This window comes from Pristis pectinata, chromosome 15 (genome assembly GCF_009764475.1).
Source record: "Pristis pectinata isolate sPriPec2 chromosome 15, sPriPec2.1.pri, whole genome shotgun sequence".
In the NCBI taxonomy this organism is placed as follows: domain Eukaryota; kingdom Metazoa; phylum Chordata; class Chondrichthyes; order Rhinopristiformes; family Pristidae; genus Pristis; species Pristis pectinata.
The window spans coordinates 36,388,216-36,409,558 of NC_067419.1; the positions used below are offsets into that span (position 1 = coordinate 36,388,216).

Genomic DNA, 21,343 nt, shown 5'->3' on the forward strand with positions numbered 1-21,343 from the left:
GTAAGTAAAACCCTGAGATATCAGATATATAGCATAATAGTTGATGAACGGTTGTAAAGTATGCAGAGGCAAAAGTTCAGCAAAAGATGATGCACCAATGCAGCTGTGAATGATTATGTAATATTACTAATATTCAAACAAATAAGATTATTCAAAAATCAAAACTTCTATTGCAGAAAAGCTAAAAGATCATTCAACACAAGAATATCATACATACAGTAGCACAGCAACAAGACCAAGCCATTCAGCACCTCTTTCCTGTTCTAATGTTAATGGGTTTAATAAACACAACATAAAATGAGGCATTCCATTTAAATACTCTTGAATCTGTATGAAAGTCAAAATTGCATTTTCAAGTCTATTCTACTTGTACTTTAAGGCTCCTTCACATCACTGCACATTCATTTTCACCTGTGCTTGTGGGATCCAAAAAAATATTCACCAGTAGCACCATTATAGCAAATTAACATTTTTGCAAAAGTTTACAAGTATCATATTTCATTGAATAGTGTCTGAATGGTTCAGAAAACTTGACTTGCATTACCAGTTCCATGAGTACGATCTACTCCCATTTTTAATGCAAAGTCAGGCTTATAGTCATACTCAACGAGCCTCATTTGTGTTATCCGTTTTAGTTGTTCAGTGGTGTCAACCTACAAGATAAATAAAAACTTTCAGTACATTTAATCCTCCTGCATTGTAGAAATCTGTCTGTTACTTATGCCAGGGAAGAAATGGGGGATCCAGCTGTGAGGTCTGATCATTTGAACCTAGAGCAGAGTTTAAGGCTGTCTGTCCTTTCACACTGTGACAGGTTTATCTGTGGTGTAGTAGCAGCTATTAGTCAGGCCACCTTGGGCAAGTTCATTTGAGCACAATTCAAATACCACCAAAAGACTACCAAGAAACATAAACAAGGCTGACCCTGAAGAACTCATAAGTAGAGATGAAGGAAACTTCTGCTGATATCCATTGAAAATCATACTTATGAGAACACTAAATCACTTTGCGTACCTCAAATTGAAACTATGGATGCAGGAAACTTATAATGAAATAGAAAATGCTGGGAATACTCAAAAGGTCAGGCAGTTCTGTGAATTTTTTACTTGATTAAAGGTCATTGACCCAAAACATTAGCTCTGGTCCTTTCTCCACAAATGCTGCCTGACCTACTGTGTTGTGTTTTTATTTCATGTACCGTAAGTACCTCATGGATATTCTCTTTTGCTCGTTTATCAGATGGATGCATGACTGTCCCCATGACTTTTACATTGCCGCACACAACCAATGCCTCATCAGGAGTATCTGTGTTAATTCCCACTTGGCCGTGACAGGCAATTGTGTTGGGGGGAAGTCCTTGTTGCCACATTACTTCACGGTCATGATCAAACTGACCGGGATTTGAAGCCTGAAAAGGAAATTACAGTGCCAAGATTACTCTGTCCTTGTAACAAGTGTTTTTAATGATACATTACAGTTGTGTAGATTATTTAGAACTGTTTAACCGTGTTTACTTAAGGAAACAAGGTGACAATTTCACACATCTCCAGATAACAAAATTAACACCTGAAATGCAAATGTTTTTGCAGAGAAATCAGTGCTTTTAAAGTAGACTTTACTGTATTCCTTCATAACAGACATCACATAGTTGACTGATTTATAAAGTCGGCACATTTTTATTATTACATGCAAACTTCTTGCACTATAAAAAGCAAAAATACATGAAATAGAAAAGATATTATACACGGTAATGATTTCCTTCCCTTCTATGAAAAGGAGTTAAACAAATTAAGGCTGTGTTGAATCTGCCCATTGTTACAGTCAGCAATGGAGTAATTTACTTAAGCGCAGCAAACCGTTTGTGTATAATCCCAACAAAGCAATGAATGAATCGAAATGATGTTTAAAAAGGTGGAATGCCAATGTCATTGCTTTGTATTACATACAAACTCTCTGCTATCTTCTTTAAAGCTGCACATTTATTAATAATATGAAATAGTTTAAATGGCTTTTCTTGAATGAAGGTGAGTTAGGACATATTTACCCGCACAATTATTCGTTCTGATGTATGAGCAGCTAATAAATAACTCTGGTTCTGACTGAGAGCATGCAGACCAACTACAAGCATGAAATATCTGAAAAAGGAGAAAATCTGATTATGGCAAGGTCAGTTCCCTTTTTATTAATATACACAGACTATTTTGATGAGTTGAGTGAATAAATTTTAAATTATATACAAAGACTAAAAAAATGTAATAGAAATAAAACATACTATGAAAATACAACAGGTTTATCTGCATCTAAATAACACTCTCCATTTATATTTTATTTTGATCACATTCTACCTCTGATCAGGATTAGGTTTTCCCTTCTTCCTCATGTTGTTTGCAGTTGTTTCACCAAAATGTAGCCTTCCTAGGGTGATTTTTGTTGTTTGGTCTCCTGGCAAATCAACCCTGTAAAATGAATGCGTCAAAATCACTTTAAACTACAAAACGCAGGTTGTAAAAATGTGGGGAATTGACAGGTGTTTACTAAAATGTGTCTAGAATGTAAGAACTAGGGTTGTTAATGTTACTGACACAAGACATTTCAATTTTGTTACATACCAGTAATAAAAGAAACACACCGATTCATGTATATGTGTTAGAAACTATTTTATTAATAACTACTTATAATGATAAAAGTAAAAATGTTAGATATTAAATATTAACCCCAAAAACTAAACTCGAAGTGTGTGTGTGGCAAATTCCTAAACTCCAAGTCCAGGAATAGTTCTCAAAGTTCAGTTCAGCAAGCCATAAGGTGAAACGTGAGCAAAGGCTTTTGCAAAACCACTGTTGACTGAAGAGAAAATGTAGAGAGAGAATAGAGAAATTACGAAATCCAAATGTTCCACGATGGAACCCATACGACACCTCCGTCACTGATGATCTCCACTGCTTTGTTCCAAAGTATCTGCCACCCCGAAAGGCATTCGAGACGTGGCTGTCCATACAAATACCTGTTTCCTTCTACAGGTTAACGACAAAGTGGACTCCACTGGATTACTCCAAAAATCCATACATGGATTGTAGTGACAGACACAGTTAATGATTTTCATCCATCGATACAGAGACCAGCAGGCAGTGTCTCTCTTCCTCTCTCTTTTCTGACCGACCCAAAATGTCAACACGTCATTATCTTGCTGTTGTCGTAATGACGCCACACACATACTACTGTACTGTCTAAAAGGGACATTCACCAAATAGCAACCTAATCCGTAACAATATACTTATTTCTATTCCTATCAATAATGTGCATGTTTCTCACTGACATTCTGCCATCCTAAGATTGCATTTTTTTTGTACCCGAGTTTTTAGCTGAGCTTCTATTAAAAAGAATTTGTTACGTATGCACGGAGCAAGAATGACAACAGTGTGATAGAATAAACATCTTTATTGATTCATATTAATCAAAAAGGTCTGCGGAGACCTAAAAGAGTGCAAGACCTTGAAGTCCCGCACCAAAAGTGAAGTTGCACTCGTTAGAGGGCATTGTTGCTCTTTCAAGCGATCAGCCGGCCAGTGCGTGCATGCATATATGCACACTCGTGCGTACTGCCACATTCGCACCATTGATCTGCTGGACAAATGACCAACGGGCATGCGCACAGGTGCATTTGCCGCGTTTTCCGTACAGTTCAGAAATCATAGTTGGAGAAGGAAGAAAGAAACTGGAGACAACCACAAAACCACTATTACAAAGCTTTGGTATAGAAAGCGATACGAGAACAATCACGTGAAAGATGCATGCACATCAGAGAATAGAGAAAAGATTGATATGGACATACATTCCAACATGTTAAATAAAATATTGAAATTAATTTGGATGAGGAACTTTTCCCTAAAATACTGAAATGTTTCCCTTTCCATTTATAGATGTATAACATAGTTCCGGCATTTTGTTTTAATATCCAATTATTTCTAAATGAAGCAATCTATCCCCAGTCATTTGCATTTAATCATTCATATCATAATGCTTGCACACTCCATTCCACTTCCAAAATTTGTTCCAGTTTCCTGCTGATTTTAGTAGGCATCAATGATATACCTAAATGCATCTCAAAGCTGAGTATGTTAGCAAAGTAGCAGTGTAGTGAAGGATAACTCACAAAGTCACTTCCTGATTTCCACATTTAACTGCACATGCATAGTCACCAGAGATCGTTGTCCAGCTTACTCCAGTAACAGTAAAGGTGATAACCTTCCTATTATTTTTATCACATTTTGTCAGTGGGTGAAGCTGAATTTTCTAAGTTAGCATGCTTCATTTTTAAAACTGCATAATTTTAATTGACTTCATTATAGTTTTACCTTATTGGATTAAAAAGTTTCTTGCTGCGGTCTGATTGAGATTGCTCAATATTGATCACCTGATTTGTGGCCTCAGCCTGTGAGCAAAAATAACATTTTCATTATTACAGTACTTCATTACATGCACAAAAGAATACCAAAAGGTGCTACCTAGTGCCACTAGCAACCCACTGATTGCAAGTTCAGTTACCCTCATGACTACCCATGAGCCTGCTGTCTCTAGCACTGGCTTTAAGCTCACAGGACCCCAGTCACCAGTGCTGCCTTTTCCACCACACACAGCAACACAAGAACTTTGCAACCAGAATTACTGAAGCACAAGTATGTACTACGAACATACTTCATAACCCTAACAATTCTAGCTGGAGATCACAATAGCAGCAAAGAGGTGCAAACAGAATTCTTGAACTAGGAAACAGATGTGATTAACAAAATACAAGCTTTTCTATAACTTTTCAAAACACTGGATAGGACTCAGCTAAAGTATTCTGGGCATCACAGTAAGAACATAGAAAGAGTTCTGACCCAGATAGCACTGTTTAAAGAGGTGGTGGGAGCAGAATTCATTCAAAATAACTTTAAAAGGGGAATTGGATAAATATTTGATGCCAAAATGTCCAGGGTTCCGAGGTAAGAGCGGGGCAGTACAGTTAATTAAATGGTCCCTTCAACAAGGGAGGCTGCAAGAATACTCTCATATTAATAAAACTTTTAATAATACAGTAACAAAGCATGATCTACTGTATATTTCAATTACTTATTGGAGCAACCATTCACACACTGAAGTCAGAAGCAATCACTTAGAGTGGTTCTTGTTATAATTGTTTGCATTTTGTTTGGTTTAATGGTGATAACATGTCAGTCATAATTTGCATTTAGCAATTAGTATAATTAAAAATGGTGCTGAGAGAATTTAGGTGATTGCTGTGCCTCGTTGGAGTGGTCCTTTAATCTATGAAAATGAAGTGTAGTAGCTTTGAAGTGAAGGTTTGAAATACGAGTACATCAAAATGATCATACTGCTTGTCTGTAAATTATTAGCTGTTACTAACCATCTGCTTTTAACTCCAATACGGTAAAACTCAGTTAATTCGGGACTTTGGTGATACCACACTGGCAGGTTTTCCGGCCAACTAGGTGCTATTCCAATTAATACCACAACACACTTTTACCTCACTTTGCTTTTAATATATTACACGGCATTACAAAAAGAAACTCCAGTGAACCAGGCAAGGTTAAAAGGGAGTGCAGTTTAGAGGGACCCCCAGTGAATTTAAAGGGAGCATGGGAAATAGTGCCCTAGCATGTTTAGAGGGAGTGTAGGAATCAGAACCTGCTGAACCAGATTTCTGATTAGCCAGATCAAGAATGGTCAGAGCTTTACATATTAGTTTAGACAATTTATGTAATACTTTAAATTGTAGTAATTGAAATTCTAAAGTAAATTCAAGTTTATAGCCAAATTTTCCAGGTAGCACCAAAGTTTTGTTTTGAATAAATCAAAGTTTAAGATTTAAAATTAAAAATACAATTTCTCAAAACTACCAACATACATACACTACAATTGTGAACATGTTCTATGGATAAAACAGTACCAAGGAGCTTCAGTTTTTTTTTGGGGGGGGGGGTGGTTTATATACATAATTATTTAAATACTAACATAAATTTGCGGATACAAATCTATTCTAAAACTTGCCTTTACTCCAAAAACTTTCAGGAAGAATGTTTCAATTGGTTTAAGGCCGACAGGTGTTTTAACATATTTTGGATGTCCAATCAAGCCAACATGAACCGTGACCTGGAAGTGGTTCTTCTTTTGACAAACAAATGAGTCATCCACTGTTGAAAAATTAAATCCTTTGTCTGCATCTACTTGATATCCTGGAGCAGGTCTAATAAGAACAATAACAGAAATACAAAACTGATTGTATATAGATAGATAATCCAGACTTTTACAGTAATAATCAAAAATTACTTCTGAAATAAAAAATTAACACATGAACGATTTTCAAAGCATTTTGGAATAGAATGAATCAGCCTTTTTAACAATGAAACATTTGTCATATGTAATATTAAAAAATATAAAATCTGAATGTATTGTCCAAATACCACAGTACAGTTAAAGTTTTATTAAAAATATCAATCAACATTTGTGAATCTTGCCAATAAACTTACAAGATTTAGGAACAGAGCTGAAATAGTTATTACCTGTACACGCAGGTTCCTACCAATGATCAGCAAAAAACCATGGTAGATATATAACTGGCCAATGGGAAAGTTGTGATTAAGATTCTAGGTATAATTTCTAAAGACCATGACAATACGTTTTGCCACCTGTGGCATTTACAAGATTTAACCACAAACTTTCAAATCAAAACTTAAAAAGTAAAATGTACTTACAATTCATTGCAACTACTGTTACATAATGTCGCCCATTGATTAGCTTGGAAAGGATGCCATTTCAAACGTAGACAGCCCCAGTCTATAGAAACTCCTGCTTGACTGTCCGTGTCACAACCATAGTTATCTGCACGGTGTTCTCTAGAATCTATTGTTCAGAAAATCAAGTATGTATGTTGATATGGCTGGACTGACAGCAAAACAGGAGAGAACTCAAGCTGGATGCACTGAATAAAAAGAAAATCTTCAAATTGAAATTGCATCAGATTTACAAGTTTTACTCAGCAAGCATTTTGGAATGAGAATGAATTAGCCTTTTTAACAATGGGTTTGTAGAGAACTGTCCATATCACAGTAAAATGAAGATCTGTCAATGAATATTGATATTGACATTGCAACAGAAGCGTTAACTAAAGAATGCAAAGAAATAGAAGTTGGATTAAACAAACATTAAACAATGCATGCACTTGGTAAATGAATCCCACTGAAGGAAAGTAGTGCAGTATGCATTAAGTCACAGATGCACCATTTTCAGGATTTGCTCATACTGTACACATCCAAAAAAACCCGAATTGAACTGATATTTAATTTTGTATCTAACTTAGGTTCTCATACATGCCAGTGTTATTGTGTGGCGCAGCCAACCTCTTCTCCATTTTACTACTTGGCTATTTCTGGAAATTAATCATTATAAGATAAGATATCTTTTAGCCACATGTACATCGAAACACACAGTGAAATGCATCTTTTTGTGTAGAGTGTTCTGGGGGCAGCCCTCAAGTTTCGCCACACTTCCAGCGCCAACATAGCATGCCCACAATTCCTAACCTGTACGTCTTTTTTGGAATGTGGGGGGAAACCTGAGCATCCAGAGGAAACCTACGCAGTCACGGGGAGAACATACAAACTCCTTACAGACAGTGGCCAGAATTGAACCCGGGTCGCTGGCGCTGTAAAGCGTTACGCTAACCGCTACACTATTTATCTTCCTCAGATTTTTACTTTACCTTCCCAATCAGATGCTACATGTAACACACCAAAAATGCTCTCCCCCCACCGCCCCTCCCCCACCCCTTCAGTTTTCTAACTAATTTCTCTCAGTGAATTAGATTAGGTAATACATTTCCAAATTAGTCTCCCTTATCTATTCATGGCCAGATTAAAATAGCTTGATTACAATTAAGTTTTTAAAACAAAATAATGCCAGCTTTTTTGTTAAAACAATAGAGTAAAATTAAGGCAAATTGTTTCAGCATTAACTGGAGATTGTGTCTGGGACCTACTTATTGCCTTTTGGAGGAGTTGTGAGCTTTCACTGGATCTTCTACAGATCAAATATCGATCATATAGTTCCAGTGACAGCACTCTCAGCTCGTATTCAGAGATCCTTGCTCAACTTCCACTTTAGGACTTTAGCACAAAGTCTTCTATTAAAAACATTTATCCATCAAATAATACCACCAAAAACAGGTTAGGCAGTTGTGTACCTCATTGCTGTTTGTTGGCTTCATTCAAAATGGATATTGCATTTGCTTGCGTTATAAATGACTAAAATGGAAAAAAAATGTTTAGCACTTTGGGATGTCCCTGTTAGACAAATTCAACATCTGTAAAAAAAATAGGAATGCTAAGTCAATGGATGGCTTTGATAAACATTTAAGAGAGAATGAAGTCTTGGGACCAAGTAAGAGTACCGCAAACACCATCACGATGCCTGAGCAAGTTTTCACATGTTAAATCCAGCACCTTTCCAATCTAAAGGACCGTAGCATCTCATTTTGATTTCATACTCAAGGATGGATACAATTGCCCTGGAGGTGATGCAACAAAGACTCACTAGATTGATTCTTTGGATGGAAGGATTGTTATGTGAGGAGACATTGAGCAGAATGGCCCTATTTGTGCTGATGGGTTCATAGAGAATGGTCCACATCCGTAATGCGAAGCTGTGTCATCTGCACATGCATCAGGGAATGTAAATTCCATGATATGAGAATTAATTTTATTCTATATCTCAAACTTTTGGTTCATAATTTGTGAATTCTGTAAGGATGAATTTCTGTTACGTGAAAGGCTGCAATGTAGGGGTCATCTGTATGCAGGATTCTGTGATGGTTGGTCGAAAGGTATTCAGACTGTAGAGTACAGAACCAGAAGGCATTGTCTGAGCTGCTTAAGGAAGAAAATTGTTCAAGTTATTTATACACTAGGAAGGAAGTGCATGGTTTATCCAATTTATGCCAAGTTATTTGAATTCAACCAGACCTAGAACAGTTCTACAATTAGCAACAGTCCTCTTAATGCAAAAGGACAGTTTTATTTTCAGTACTTTCTTCTTTTGTGCACAATCATGGAAATCTTTACAACCTGCTTTTATATTCCTTGTTTGAGATGGTTGTCTTTATCTAACTTATCCTAGAGTTTCAAAAAGCAAGTTTCTTCAATAAGCAGCCATTGATTAATTTTTCTGAAAATAACACTTCTTTTAAACAATGTGTATGATAAGGCTTTTAGATATCTTTCCATACATCTTCATGATGCAACTTGTACACAAATGTTCAGATGGCAGTTTGGAAAGAAACTAAACTTGAACTTCCAAGACTCTGCTTCAGGTCACGTGTTAATATCAAGAGATTAATGATTTCCCAATCAAACATCCCCACTTGATGGGATAATGTCTCTGTCCTGACCTACTCTAGCTTTAGCTTTACAAAGGGAGAACAGCTTCACCTCCAATCATTGATCCAATCCATCTGCAAATTCTGTACATGTAACAACAGCAATAAAAGAGGCCATCCAATCTCACATGGAACACATCAATGATTCTACTCAATTATGTAAGTTACCTGTTCTATTTTCAGTGACAGAGACAAACTAATTTCTCTAAAGATACAACTAAATGAAAACATCTTTGAATAAAATTGATCTTTGAATTTATAACATTTATAATATACAATTCTCTGGACTTTGACAAATCGGAAAAAAAAATCAAAATGTTTTCAACATAAACCTACAGTAGTCTTCTTGACTTCGAACATCATTCCACATGTCATCAACAGCATCCTCAAAGAACTCAGAACGTTTCCTTTTGTTTGAATGCTGAATTAAAACACTAGAACACAAGAAGTTTTGTTAAATATCTGCATGATACGTTTTGTATAATTACATCTTCAGTACAAATTATTTTTCGATTATTTTCTTTTTCTAAACTGGACGGTTAATTTGATTGCTTGATTTTAAGTCAGTTAACTAAAATGCAATGTGAATATCAAGAATAATTACACTCAGATTTACCATAGTTTAATTATGGCAAGTATTAAAATATTAACTCAAATGTATGCTGTTTTCCTACTTAAATAAGTTTGACTCACTCAGAGGGGTGGTTAATATTCTGTTGGACAGGAAGATTTGGCAGGCACACATAGCTTGGAGGTACTGAGCAGTTGTTTGTAGGTATATTCACACGAGATTTCACAGAATGTTCCCGAAGTCCATTATATCTGTGTTGTTGTGGCAAGTTAGAATGAGTAGACACTGCCAACTCACTAAATCTGCATGGAGCTTTACAATGGTTCATTGAAGAAGTCTGCCTCATTTGGGGATGGATTCCAGTCATCCAGGTACCGCCACACTGTACATCTAAACAAAATATTAAATTATTCCAGTATTATATAGCTGTTGATATTTATTGTAAAAAGGAATACATCCTGTTAAACTAGATGATACAAGAAACAAAACTGCAACTTATACCATCTCATCGATCTACAGCATGGTTTGAGACAATTTGCTCCATGGTGTCTATACTGGCTTTATACTAATCCCATTCATAATGACCTCCTTTTCATCCATAAAGCTTCATAACCATTTCGATGAAAAGTTATTAGTACGAAATGTTAACAGTTTTACTCTTCACAGATATTGTTTGACCAGTTTTTTTTTAAATATTTACCAAAATTCCCCTCTGAAGATGAAATGGTTAAAATGGAAATGCAAGACAGAGTTTCTTCCCAATCAAACATTGGCCATTAACAAAAATATTTTCTGAATATCATCCAGTCCTATCCATGCTGTGTCTACTTATTTATAAAACTTAATCATCTTTCTGAAAAACTGCACTTAAATTTGTCAAACATGATTTTCTTTCAAAAATATTTTATGCCTACTCTCCTTGATTAAACAACACATTTCCCATTAATGAATCTTACATTAAGTTACGAGATTGTGTCATTCAAATATCTTGTCACCTATAGTGCAAAATGAAGAGTTTATAGGAAGGAAAGGAAGTTTCTGAAAATAAACAAACATGTTCCTTTACAGGAATCAGGGAAACATGGCTCAGTGCAGAAAATGGGACTGGTCTTAAATGTTGAAACAGAAAGAAAAATGTAGGGAGATATTACAAAGCACTAATAAATACAAATTTAAAAAATTGCACTCCTAAGAAATAGGAGTAAATCATCCCAATGAAAACTCACTTTCCTGCCCAGATCTGTGCCACACACAATTTGGGTACATTGCACTGACTTTTCATTTAAGTTACTAACTTGTGAACAGCCAAGGTCCCAGCTCTGATCCCTTGGCACCACACCAGGAACAGACCACTAACCTGAAAATTACCCATTTATTTCTACTCTATTTTTGCCCTCCATCTAAGATCTAACCCCATAAACCATTAGAAAATCCAGATATATCGTATCCACTGGTTTTTCATTATCTACCCTACTAGCTACATATATCCTCAAGCTATTATATTTAATCAAACTCCTTTCCTGAAACTATGCATCTTTAATAAAGAAAAAAAACATCCAAATCAGCTGAAAATTGACACAAAGGAAGAGTTTAGTAATGATGACTAAAAAAAAGGGGGTTATTATAACGTTCAGGACTTTAGTTAAAGTCCAGGTTTTATGCAGAATTTAAGCAGCACCATCTGTGACAGAAATCGGGGAAAAAGGTCAACAGGTTATTTAGATCGAAGAACATATGCAGATTAGGGATAGGGAAAAGAAAATATGCAGTGAAGGAGAAGGCAAGCTAGAATTACTTGATTGAATGATTGAGATTTAGTGTAGAACAAACAGATAAAATAAATCACATGGGAACAGATTACTTAAGGAATTAGCAAAAAAGTAAATATCAATAACATTAAGTACAGAGTATAACGTGAGCATTGAAGCCTACGAAGAAAACATTTCAACAATTGGTAGTAAGATTTCGTATTTATATATTAACATACTTTTTCAAACCTGCCTCCATTGAAAAGCTTTGACACACATTAGTTGTATGTACTATATCTATGTCATACATGAAAGTGTCACATACCTTTCATCTGAGGTGGTGAACAGCATTCAGAAACAGAATCTGGTGGCGACTCTGGTAATGTGCTGTTAAGAGAGAAACTTTTAACAATTGCAATAAACATTTGTCAAATAATAATTCTGCATTTGAGCATTTGCTTCCCATTAATATAGTACAGTACAACTCAGAACCAGTCTAGTGATCTGACAAGTTTATTGTGGTAGGAGAAATGACATCACATCAGAAAGTCCATTAGATGGAGAACTTAGATCCCACTCATGGTTCAGTAAGCAAATGCCACATTATCAAAGACACCCTAAGACACAGCAAATGATGATGGAGACAGAAATTCCTTTCCTGATCATCCATTATAGAAATCTGCAGTTGAGGTTTGGCTGGGAATTTCCACTGCCCTACGTACATTATGGTGGAAAGCCCTCCAACAGCCACCTTACATGGTCACAACATGAAAAGTGGCCACAACCAAAATCCGAGCATTTTGAGCCCATACTCTACGTGTGTGATTGTCTTTAGGATGGGGAGGGAATAGAAGCAGGAAGGAGTGTACACCTTCTTTAAACCATGTAATCCAAATTTAGAATGAATAAATAAACAGATTTAGTGACCCTTTAAAGTGAAAAGGTTTAGGAATAATTTCATTGATGGAGGGCCCCACGTAGAAGTCACAAATATCACAGCCAATATTGTAATCATGTCTGACGGTGAGTCACTTACCAAATCTCAATGGCATAAACAAAATAAGTGTAAAATCTCAGTTGCAGTTCAGAGTCAAGTTTATCATGCAAGCCAATGCCTCTAAGCTGTTCCCACAAGTCATCCATGCCACAAGATTACTTACATGGCTCCTGGTTCTAAGTCACTGCTAATATATGCTTCCAGCATACTGGTATCAAAAAGATTCTCCAATTCTCCAGTGACATCCTTACCTAAGAGGGAAAAATAAGCACTGCTATTTTGTACAACAGAAGTTCAGTTTATAATAGAGATACTAAACCTCATTTGTGTTATGGCATATGCATCTGTAGACATATATTGAAAGATTATAGCATTTATGTTTGCACATTTATGGCTTGGGTTATTAAAAAAGCAAAACTCTCTTACTGTCACACAATCATGCCGCAAGGAGCAGTGGTGGAAGCAGATACAATAGTGATGTTCAAGAGGCTTTTAAATAGGCACATGAATATACAGGGAATGGAGGGATATGGATCATTTGCAGGCAGAAGAGAGTAGTTTAATTTGGCATCGTGCTCGGCACAGACATTGTGGGCTGAAGGGTCTGTTCCTGTGCTGTACTGTTCTATGTTCTAATGACTTCATCAGTGGAAATCTCATCAGCATAACAATAAAGTTTTCCATACTAACCAGGAATATTGTTGGAAAACACAATTCAAATGACAAAAGGCTAGAAATGAGAAGATGAACAATTCAGAACAATGAAAATAATGGTATATCTGGAGGACATCAGAAAGACTCAGTGGTGGGAATCGGGCAAGGCGGAGGAATTTGTTTACCCAAAAATATGCAAACTTGTTCACATACATCTTGGTCACAAAAAGTAGGACAAATCCAATCCAGTTAATTACCATCCAAAAAGTCTACTCTTAAATCAATAAAGTGTTGGAAGGAGACATTGACAGTGCTATCAACATCCACTTGCTCTCTAATGCTCAGTTTGGGTTTTGCAAGTATCATTTGGCTCCAGACTTTTTCACAATCTTGGTTAAAACAATGACAACAGACTATATTCAGGCTAAGAAAGAGAATCTAGTCAGTCTAGGTAGCAGAGAAGATGGGAGAGGGGATAGGTAAGACAATGGAAATTTCTCTGATAGCATGAAGTAATCGGACAGTTAAGATAACGTATTGTACTATGTCTATGTAATGTTTTGCTAACGTTGCATCGTCTGACTCTAAGAAACATGGGGGGGGGGGGGAAAGAGAAGGATGGCAAGCAAAAATGGCAAGTTCTCAGAGTGAGTAAGTTATGGAAAGCTGGAGAATGCAACAAGAGTCCAGAAGGCTCAATCATATCTGCTGGGCACAGAAAAAGTTTACAGAGGTGTATGGATACAACATAGGTGCATCTGGATCAAGTCTGTGGGACTAAGATTCAAGCAAATCCCTTTTAAAAGAAAACTACATGTCGGTTAACACCATGAACAATTAAGTTTCTCTTACTTAATTCTTAAATATATTGGTAGTGACACTGGGAAGCCAGGAAGAAACCATGACAAAATACATTTTTCTTCAGAATTTATTCACATCTAATCAAATGTGTAATTTCCCAAAACATATTCATAAAAATGTAAATTACAAGAAATCATGAGATAGATTTGTGGGGAACCAATAATTTCTCCACTATGTTCAATCTCTGGAGGAAAAATTGGCATCGCAAATGTGTTTTGTTTTATTCCCCAGCCCTGACTCCAGTTTATATAGTTAGCTGTAATAGTCTGAATTTAATCATTCCCAGAAACAGTCATCTGCATATGTGACTTTACAAATGATAATGGACTACAAACTGGTAGTTAATAACTCAGTGTTCTCTCGAATTGGAGAAGGTATCACATTCAGTTTAAAATCATGAACACTCCTAAAAAGCCAAAACAAGTAGGAAATTGGGTTGCAGCGATTGTTAATTTTAGGAGCAACAGAGCCACAAAGATTACATTGGGTTGCTGAAGCATTCCTCAGAGCAGATTTAATGCACTCTCATGGTACAGCAAAGCATAATAGTTACTTCGCATCAGAGCTACATCACCTTCAGTGGAGCAGATGGTTGACACTGATGTTAAGGGATATACAGAAGCATCTTGAAAAGACTAAATAATCTGAAAACGGATCCAAATGCTGGAGTCAGAAGACATTGAGAAATTGAGAGAAATGGTGACTGTGCTTGCTGGTGCATTCAGTGGATGCATTAGCAAGCACAGACACCATTTGCTGGAGATGGTTCTTGATCACTGGAAGGAAACAGATGTATGGATATTCCAAAAGGGACAACAGCCAGTCTAGGAAATTGGAAAGTGTCAAGATTAAGCCAGAGTGGAGGCAACAGGCTAATTCCATACTTGGTGAGCATGGTGCTAAAAGTGATTATGAAAATTATGCACATAATTTAAGTGCAACTATCCTTCTTACTCTGCATTTTCTCTGGAAAAAATGCTATGTTCTAGTTTCTTTCCTTTCTTTGCAGCAAGTCATCCTCCCAATCTCTAATCCACTGGCTGTCAGTGTGGTCAATAAGTTTTCAAGTTATAGAAAAGGTGCTAGAACACTAGGGATGACGAGAAAGAAAAGGGGATTAAACAGCAATCTACATCATGGTTTTGAGAGAGCCTGGTTGAGTTCTTTCAGAAGATTACTAGGCTGTAGCCAAGTGGAGATTATTCATTTCAGAATACATATTGCCAATACTGCCAAAAATTTGGAGAGGCAGTGTATTATGACTCACAGCAAAGAGTCTATTATACAGCTATCAAGTCAATTTACTCAATAAAGCCTACTTAAAGTGTGGAGAAAACAATATGCCTATTTCTTCCAGTAAAAGTAGCGTAATTTCTTGAGAAATATTGTTTATGCACAGCAGCCATATATAAATTCCATACAGAAAATCAATCTCAATCCACTCACAGAAGCGTAGTGACCAAGCTTGGGCATCCAAAAAGATTTTAACAAAGCCTCAAAATTATTTACTATGTAGTCTGTGGGATTCAAACACATCTTGGCTAGGATAGGGAATAACTAGAATCTGATTACTAACTGGATTTCCACTATGAAACTATGATTTTGATCAAAGAGTATTTGAAGGAGGCCTCATACTATTACCCAAGGTAAAATTAAAATACATTAGGTAATTGTACTTAATCATTACTTGGCTAGACATCATACAGTGTGGGCTTCCTTCTGGGATTTATTTCTAAACACAAAAATTTGGAAAACTTCTCTTAATAGTTTCTATGATCCATAGTTTGCAATTGAGTAAAAACAAAACCATAGTAAGAACTGAACTCGAGAATTTGTAGCAAGTATGTGCCATCTGTTCCCATTCTCAATGACAATGCCACAATTTCTTTTTGCCAAGAGTGAAACCAAACACCACATTCCAATCTCCTGAACACCAACTGTGCAAGTTGTACAAAATAGCATGAGGTTAATTGTGTTTCAAAGATACAACACATGGGGGAAATACAGGAGTACAAAAGTGCAAATTAGCAATTCAGAGAAAACAGGATACATTACTGCATTTACTGATTAATTTTAATAGCCTCCATTTTTTCTAATCCCTGATCATTCTAGATGGTCAACCAAAAATGAGACCACATCCCACTGAATGTACTCCATTTTCAAATGACAAAAATTGAGCACTGCCTTTAAAAGAAAATATTTTCAATTCTTACCATCAAAAAACTGCTGTAGGGCTTCATTTTCTCCTAAAACATCCATGTTGAGTCTCAGGACCACGCGCAACTGAAATTCCTCCTAATAAAATACTGTTCAGCTATTCAGAATAGAGTTCCATCTCTCACTCCACAAACTGTACAAGAGGCATCCTCATATGCAAAAACACTTTTGCACTTGTGCGGGTCATGTGCCTTGAGCTTGCAATCTTCCTGTACAATTTACCATTGCTCAGTTTCTTTTTACCTGAGTAAATGGCTGAAAATCACAACCAGTTTTGGTTGTCATACACTTCCCCAAGGTGGTAGGTTTTCCTCAAGTCCTTTGTAGCAAGTACTTGAATGAGCCTATTTAATGCAGGAAATCGTTCCTCATTCTCCAAACTTGGAAGACCTTTGACCAGGCACTTCAAACTTTTTCCTCATTACTGTACTCAGTCCAAGTGTATTACTGCAATTAGATTTTATTGCAGAGGGCAGTGGAGCTCTTGTGTAAGCAACATAAATGGTGCACTTTGATAAACTGCTGTTTATTTCATAGTTGTCTAGATCATGCATTTGCTGATAGTAGTTTAAAATGGGGCGGGGGGGGGGGGGGAAGCAAACAAAGGGAAAATAAGAGTGACCATTTTGAGAAAGGTTTCAAAACAGTAGTGAAAATAGACTGCTAACTTCTTAGATGATTTATGGTAGCAAAGCACAAGGCCTATTATTCTTGCCCAAATAAAAAAGTGCTGGAAATACTCAGGTCAGGCTGCATCTGTGGGAAGAAAAACAGAGTTAATGTTTCAAGTCAAAATCCCCTCTCACAACTGAGGGAAAGAAGCTTGCCCAGCTGCAGGGAGATGTCTCTGAAAGGGTAAAACCAGGGTGACAACAGATAATCCGTAAGTGAGGTTATCTGGTCAATGAGCAAATGAGAGGAAAACAAAGACAAAAAGAATGGAGTTGCAGAATGCAGATATTGGTTTATCCCCATGATCACCACAGTTTTATCCTATCAGAGACATCCCCACCACCTCTTTTCTCCTCTTCCTAGCTCTGAGAGAGGGTCTTTGACCTGAAATGCTTTTCATTACCAAGTGATATAGAAATTTTCTTGTTTTAGGGCTGACTAGAAATAAACAGGAGACGGATACAAACACTATTTACTGTCATTCATAATGTGGAAATTCACAGGAGCAAGTTATATCTAACAAGTGCTTTTCAAGTTATCTATCCAAAAATCTACAAAACAAAATGCATTGAGATGTGGAGGAGAGGATGAGGACATTATATTGAGAAAGAAGATCAGCCACGATTGGATCGACTGACAGAGCAGGCAAGTACAGAAATCTTGTATTATGATGCTTCCTAGTCCACATAAAATCGCATACCAGAATATTGAGGGGTTTTGCTGTGAAGCGCCATATAAATGCAAGCATTCTTATCAAGTATGATTATACCACCAACCCCATGAAAAGCAGTAACCCAAGTAAAATCAGTCAGTAGTTCCAGCTTGCTCCTTCACCAAAGCTGGTTTCAGCTGATCTGCAAGGTAACTCTATTTCAGCATCATGTCCATTCCTTTATAGTGCAGCTTTGACAGCCAGGAACTTGGAGTTTTTGTTACTATTTTTAAATAAATAAAATCATGTTTTGATGGTAAAAAATGTTCATCTTTATTCCCTACAGTCTTATAAATTTCTGTTCAAAATACTGGAGTTGGGAATTCTGTGTCAAGCTTAAATACTAGAGTCCAAATAAGCAGAAGGTAAATCAGTGGATTCCACGAGGAATTCAGTAGCAGTGCACTGCCAAGAAAAAGCCTAAAAAGTTCAGCATCTCTGTTCAGAGAGGTCCTAATAATTACTGCAACTTAACCCAATAAAGTGCCAGTCCAGTGCAGCACTAGCAAAATACACACTATTAATATTATTCCCAACAGTATCAGAAATTTGTTGCTTTCATTGAAGACTTATCATTTGCAGCCAGATGCTTATTCCAAACTAAATAAAAGTATACTATAACAAAAAAAACCACTCATACCAATTTTAACTTTTTATTTCCTTCTTTTTAAACATAAACCAAACTCATTTCAGTTGCAAACATGTTGCACATCATAACCAAGCTCAATGTTTATTTCAGCTGCTTTCATTTTCACCATCTGTTGATTTCCTCCTCAACCAACTGCAGCAAGTTACTCCTTTTGAATTTGACCCCCTGGAGGAAGTGTTTGTCCTTTACACTATTCCTCAAATGGTGTACAAAACTCCAAAAAACAGAAAAAGCACTGAGCTGCCATGCAATTTCCACTGCAGAAGTTGAGGGAAAACAATATCTTGATCTTAAAAATTCCAAGATATTGACATACCATTTAACAAAAACCTCACTGACATCAAACATTAACTGTTTCTCTCTTTCCAGATGCTGCCCAGCTTTTGGAATATTTGTTTTAAAATTCCAGTACCTAAAGTATTGTTTTTGTATTATTGCAGAAGCCTCATTTTCACAGAAGAGTACAATTGAACAGGAAATGGCATTGCAACAAATAAAAATAGACAAATTCTGTCCAAAAGAAACTATAGGATTTCTACAGGCAAATATATACAGTATTTGCTTTCCCTCTTTACAGGGAAAAGCTAGAGCTGGAAGGAAGAAACTTGGTCAAAAATCATTCCCGAGCATCCACAGAAGAACATTCCAGAGAGCAGGAATATAGCAAAGAAACAAAATCATCTGATGTTGACAAAAGCTTGTTAAGCACACTTTGTCAATGACAAGGCAATCTGTTTATTTAAAAAGAAACACTGCAGGATGCCTGGTCAAAAACAATTTATTCCCCAAAGCTCATTCTAGTGAGAACGTGGTATGTGCTAAAAACATTAAATGACATTGATGAAGGCAATAAAAGAAAAATTTTAAAAAGTTCATTTTGTAATTCTACTGTAGAGAAGTATAAAAAGAGGAATAATGCACTCTCAATAGGTCAAATATTTTGAAAAGTTCACGCATTATTAATTTCTCCTAGTGATTCAGAATCATCCATTTGTTAATAAACTTTTATATGCAGATAATATTCAAAACTGCAAGCTAGCGTTTACCAGAATACATTTATTGCCATTTAGGACATTTTTAGATTGTTATATTGATGTATAATTGATGCATTTCATATCAATTTTTTATTATTAAATGTCTTAGCTTGGCTATAGATTGGAATAAAGTTTGCTCTAAGAAAACACACTGCTTAAAGTGCACAATGGAAAGAAAAAATTGATAACCCAAACCATTATTAACTCAAGTTGTATTTCAAATGGAAAAATTGATTTACTCATCCAAAAAAACCATACCCAGTCAAACTTCTTTAAAACAAAGCTTATGAAAACACAGCTAGTACACACAAAATATCCATTTCTCCTGCAAACATGTTGCTTAACATAACAGAGCTCATATTTATTTCAGTTGCTTTCATTACACCCACTTCTTTCCTATGCCACTGATACAGCTGCAAATACTCAAAACATTTCTTAAAATGACAAAATTAAATACTTGCAACAGAGAAAGAAAACAGTCCTTTGTCACTTGTTAAGTACAAGTAGCTAGGGGAAAAAAAAAACAGATTGTAGACCTACTATAAAAGGAAAATAAATACTAGGATAAGGAACTTCTGGAAACCACATTGTTGATCACTCATTAAAGCTCATGCATTTTATTCTCCAAAGGCTGAATCTTAGAGTTCTTCCTTGTAAAATCCAAGTTTGGCTAGTGACATTTCCTTCCTCAGATGCATCACTTCCCAAAACATCTGTTCAACTGCAAAGACAACAGTAAACAACAAAAATTAGTCTACAAGACTCTTGATTTAATAAGTCACTTGTGTTTATGAAAATTCTAACTGCAATGAGAACTTTCACAGGAGACTAACAAATGCATTTTTTTTTAAAACTCTTTTCCACATTGTTAGTAGATTAAATGAAGGTCATAATTTGAGATATGCAATCCAGAGATTCACTAAACAATGTCTTGCAGCAATTGCATTGAGACATGTTAAAATCATGGACTAACAACATAGTTTTATATTGATATATGTAACTGCATGAGCCCTTAATTGCTAGGAATGAATGACAAAATGTTATATCAGCAGGTAGGAGTAAGAGGAAAGGAACAGTTTAAATATTTTAAAAACACATTATCTTTTACATTAGTCCCTTGAATACATGGTCCTCCAAAAGCATTTACAACTGCACTGTCAATGGTTCTGCTATTTTGCCTTCGATCATGCATTGGTCACAATACTCCTGCAATCATTTTCTGTTGAATCCCCCCTCCTCCTCTATCCTAATGGCTTTACCTCCAATAAATTAATCACTCTTCACTATTGCTCCTCAAAGCATAACTACATCATCGCTCTCCAAACTCCAAGTTTAGACCTTGGATTAACTGACAAGTCCATTATTAAATATAGGTGTGACACAATGACAGACCCATTTCTTCACAACTGCTCATTGATTCCTTATCTTCTCCTCCAACAAGTGAGCAGGCCTAATTAACCTTTTTTTCTTTAAATAAGGCGAAGACAGAATTCGGTAATCTCTATGACATCACTTTGATATCCAAACCCTGAAACACCTTACCAAGGCTTTACTCCTACCTAAACTTGTACCATCATCTCAGATTTCTCCCTTATCTTCCTTCATGTGCTACATCTTCTCCACCTCCTCCCCCCCCCCCCCACATATTCCACCTTTGCGTCCTTGATTTTATTCTTACTAAATCACCCCCAACCAGCATTCTTTCCCAAATCCCATAATAGGAGGAGATATTGAAAATGGCTTCTTTGCTTTGCATACTCTCCTTTCCCTCCCTTCAGCATGGTTATCACTTCAC

At 36.2% G+C, this 21,343-nt stretch overlaps 2 protein-coding genes across 3 annotated transcripts in view; both read right to left on the bottom strand.

The window, feature by feature from the left end:
* The window catches only part of LOC127578568 (myelin regulatory factor-like protein), a 35,422-nt gene extending 18,899 nt beyond the window's left edge, over nt 1-16,523 (bottom strand). The window contains exons 1-13 of the mRNA XM_052030716.1: nt 16,478-16,523; nt 13,440-13,479; nt 12,913-13,023; nt 12,078-12,139; nt 10,127-10,394; nt 9,770-9,867; nt 6,756-6,903; nt 6,052-6,247; nt 4,356-4,432; nt 2,346-2,456; nt 2,045-2,135; nt 1,208-1,408; nt 545-653 (exon numbers count right to left, since the gene is read on the bottom strand). Of these exons, the coding sequence (XP_051886676.1) occupies nt 545-653; nt 1,208-1,408; nt 2,045-2,135; nt 2,346-2,456; nt 4,356-4,432; nt 6,052-6,247; nt 6,756-6,903; nt 9,770-9,867; nt 10,127-10,394; nt 12,078-12,139; nt 12,913-13,023; nt 13,440-13,479; nt 16,478-16,523 (1,558 nt within the window). The remainder of the gene's footprint in view (nt 1-544; nt 654-1,207; nt 1,409-2,044; nt 2,136-2,345; nt 2,457-4,355; nt 4,433-6,051; nt 6,248-6,755; nt 6,904-9,769; nt 9,868-10,126; nt 10,395-12,077; nt 12,140-12,912; nt 13,024-13,439; nt 13,480-16,477) is intronic.
* A 1,981-nt stretch (nt 16,524-18,504) lies between these two features.
* rab3ip (RAB3A interacting protein (rabin3)) overlaps nt 18,505-21,343 on the bottom strand; it is a 35,298-nt gene continuing 32,459 nt past the window's right edge. For both annotated transcript variants that reach the window (XM_052030168.1, XM_052030169.1), the window contains one exon: nt 18,505-20,269. In XM_052030168.1, the coding sequence (XP_051886128.1) occupies nt 20,187-20,269 (83 nt within the window). In that variant the 3' untranslated portion in view covers nt 18,505-20,186. The remainder of the gene's footprint in view (nt 20,270-21,343) is intronic.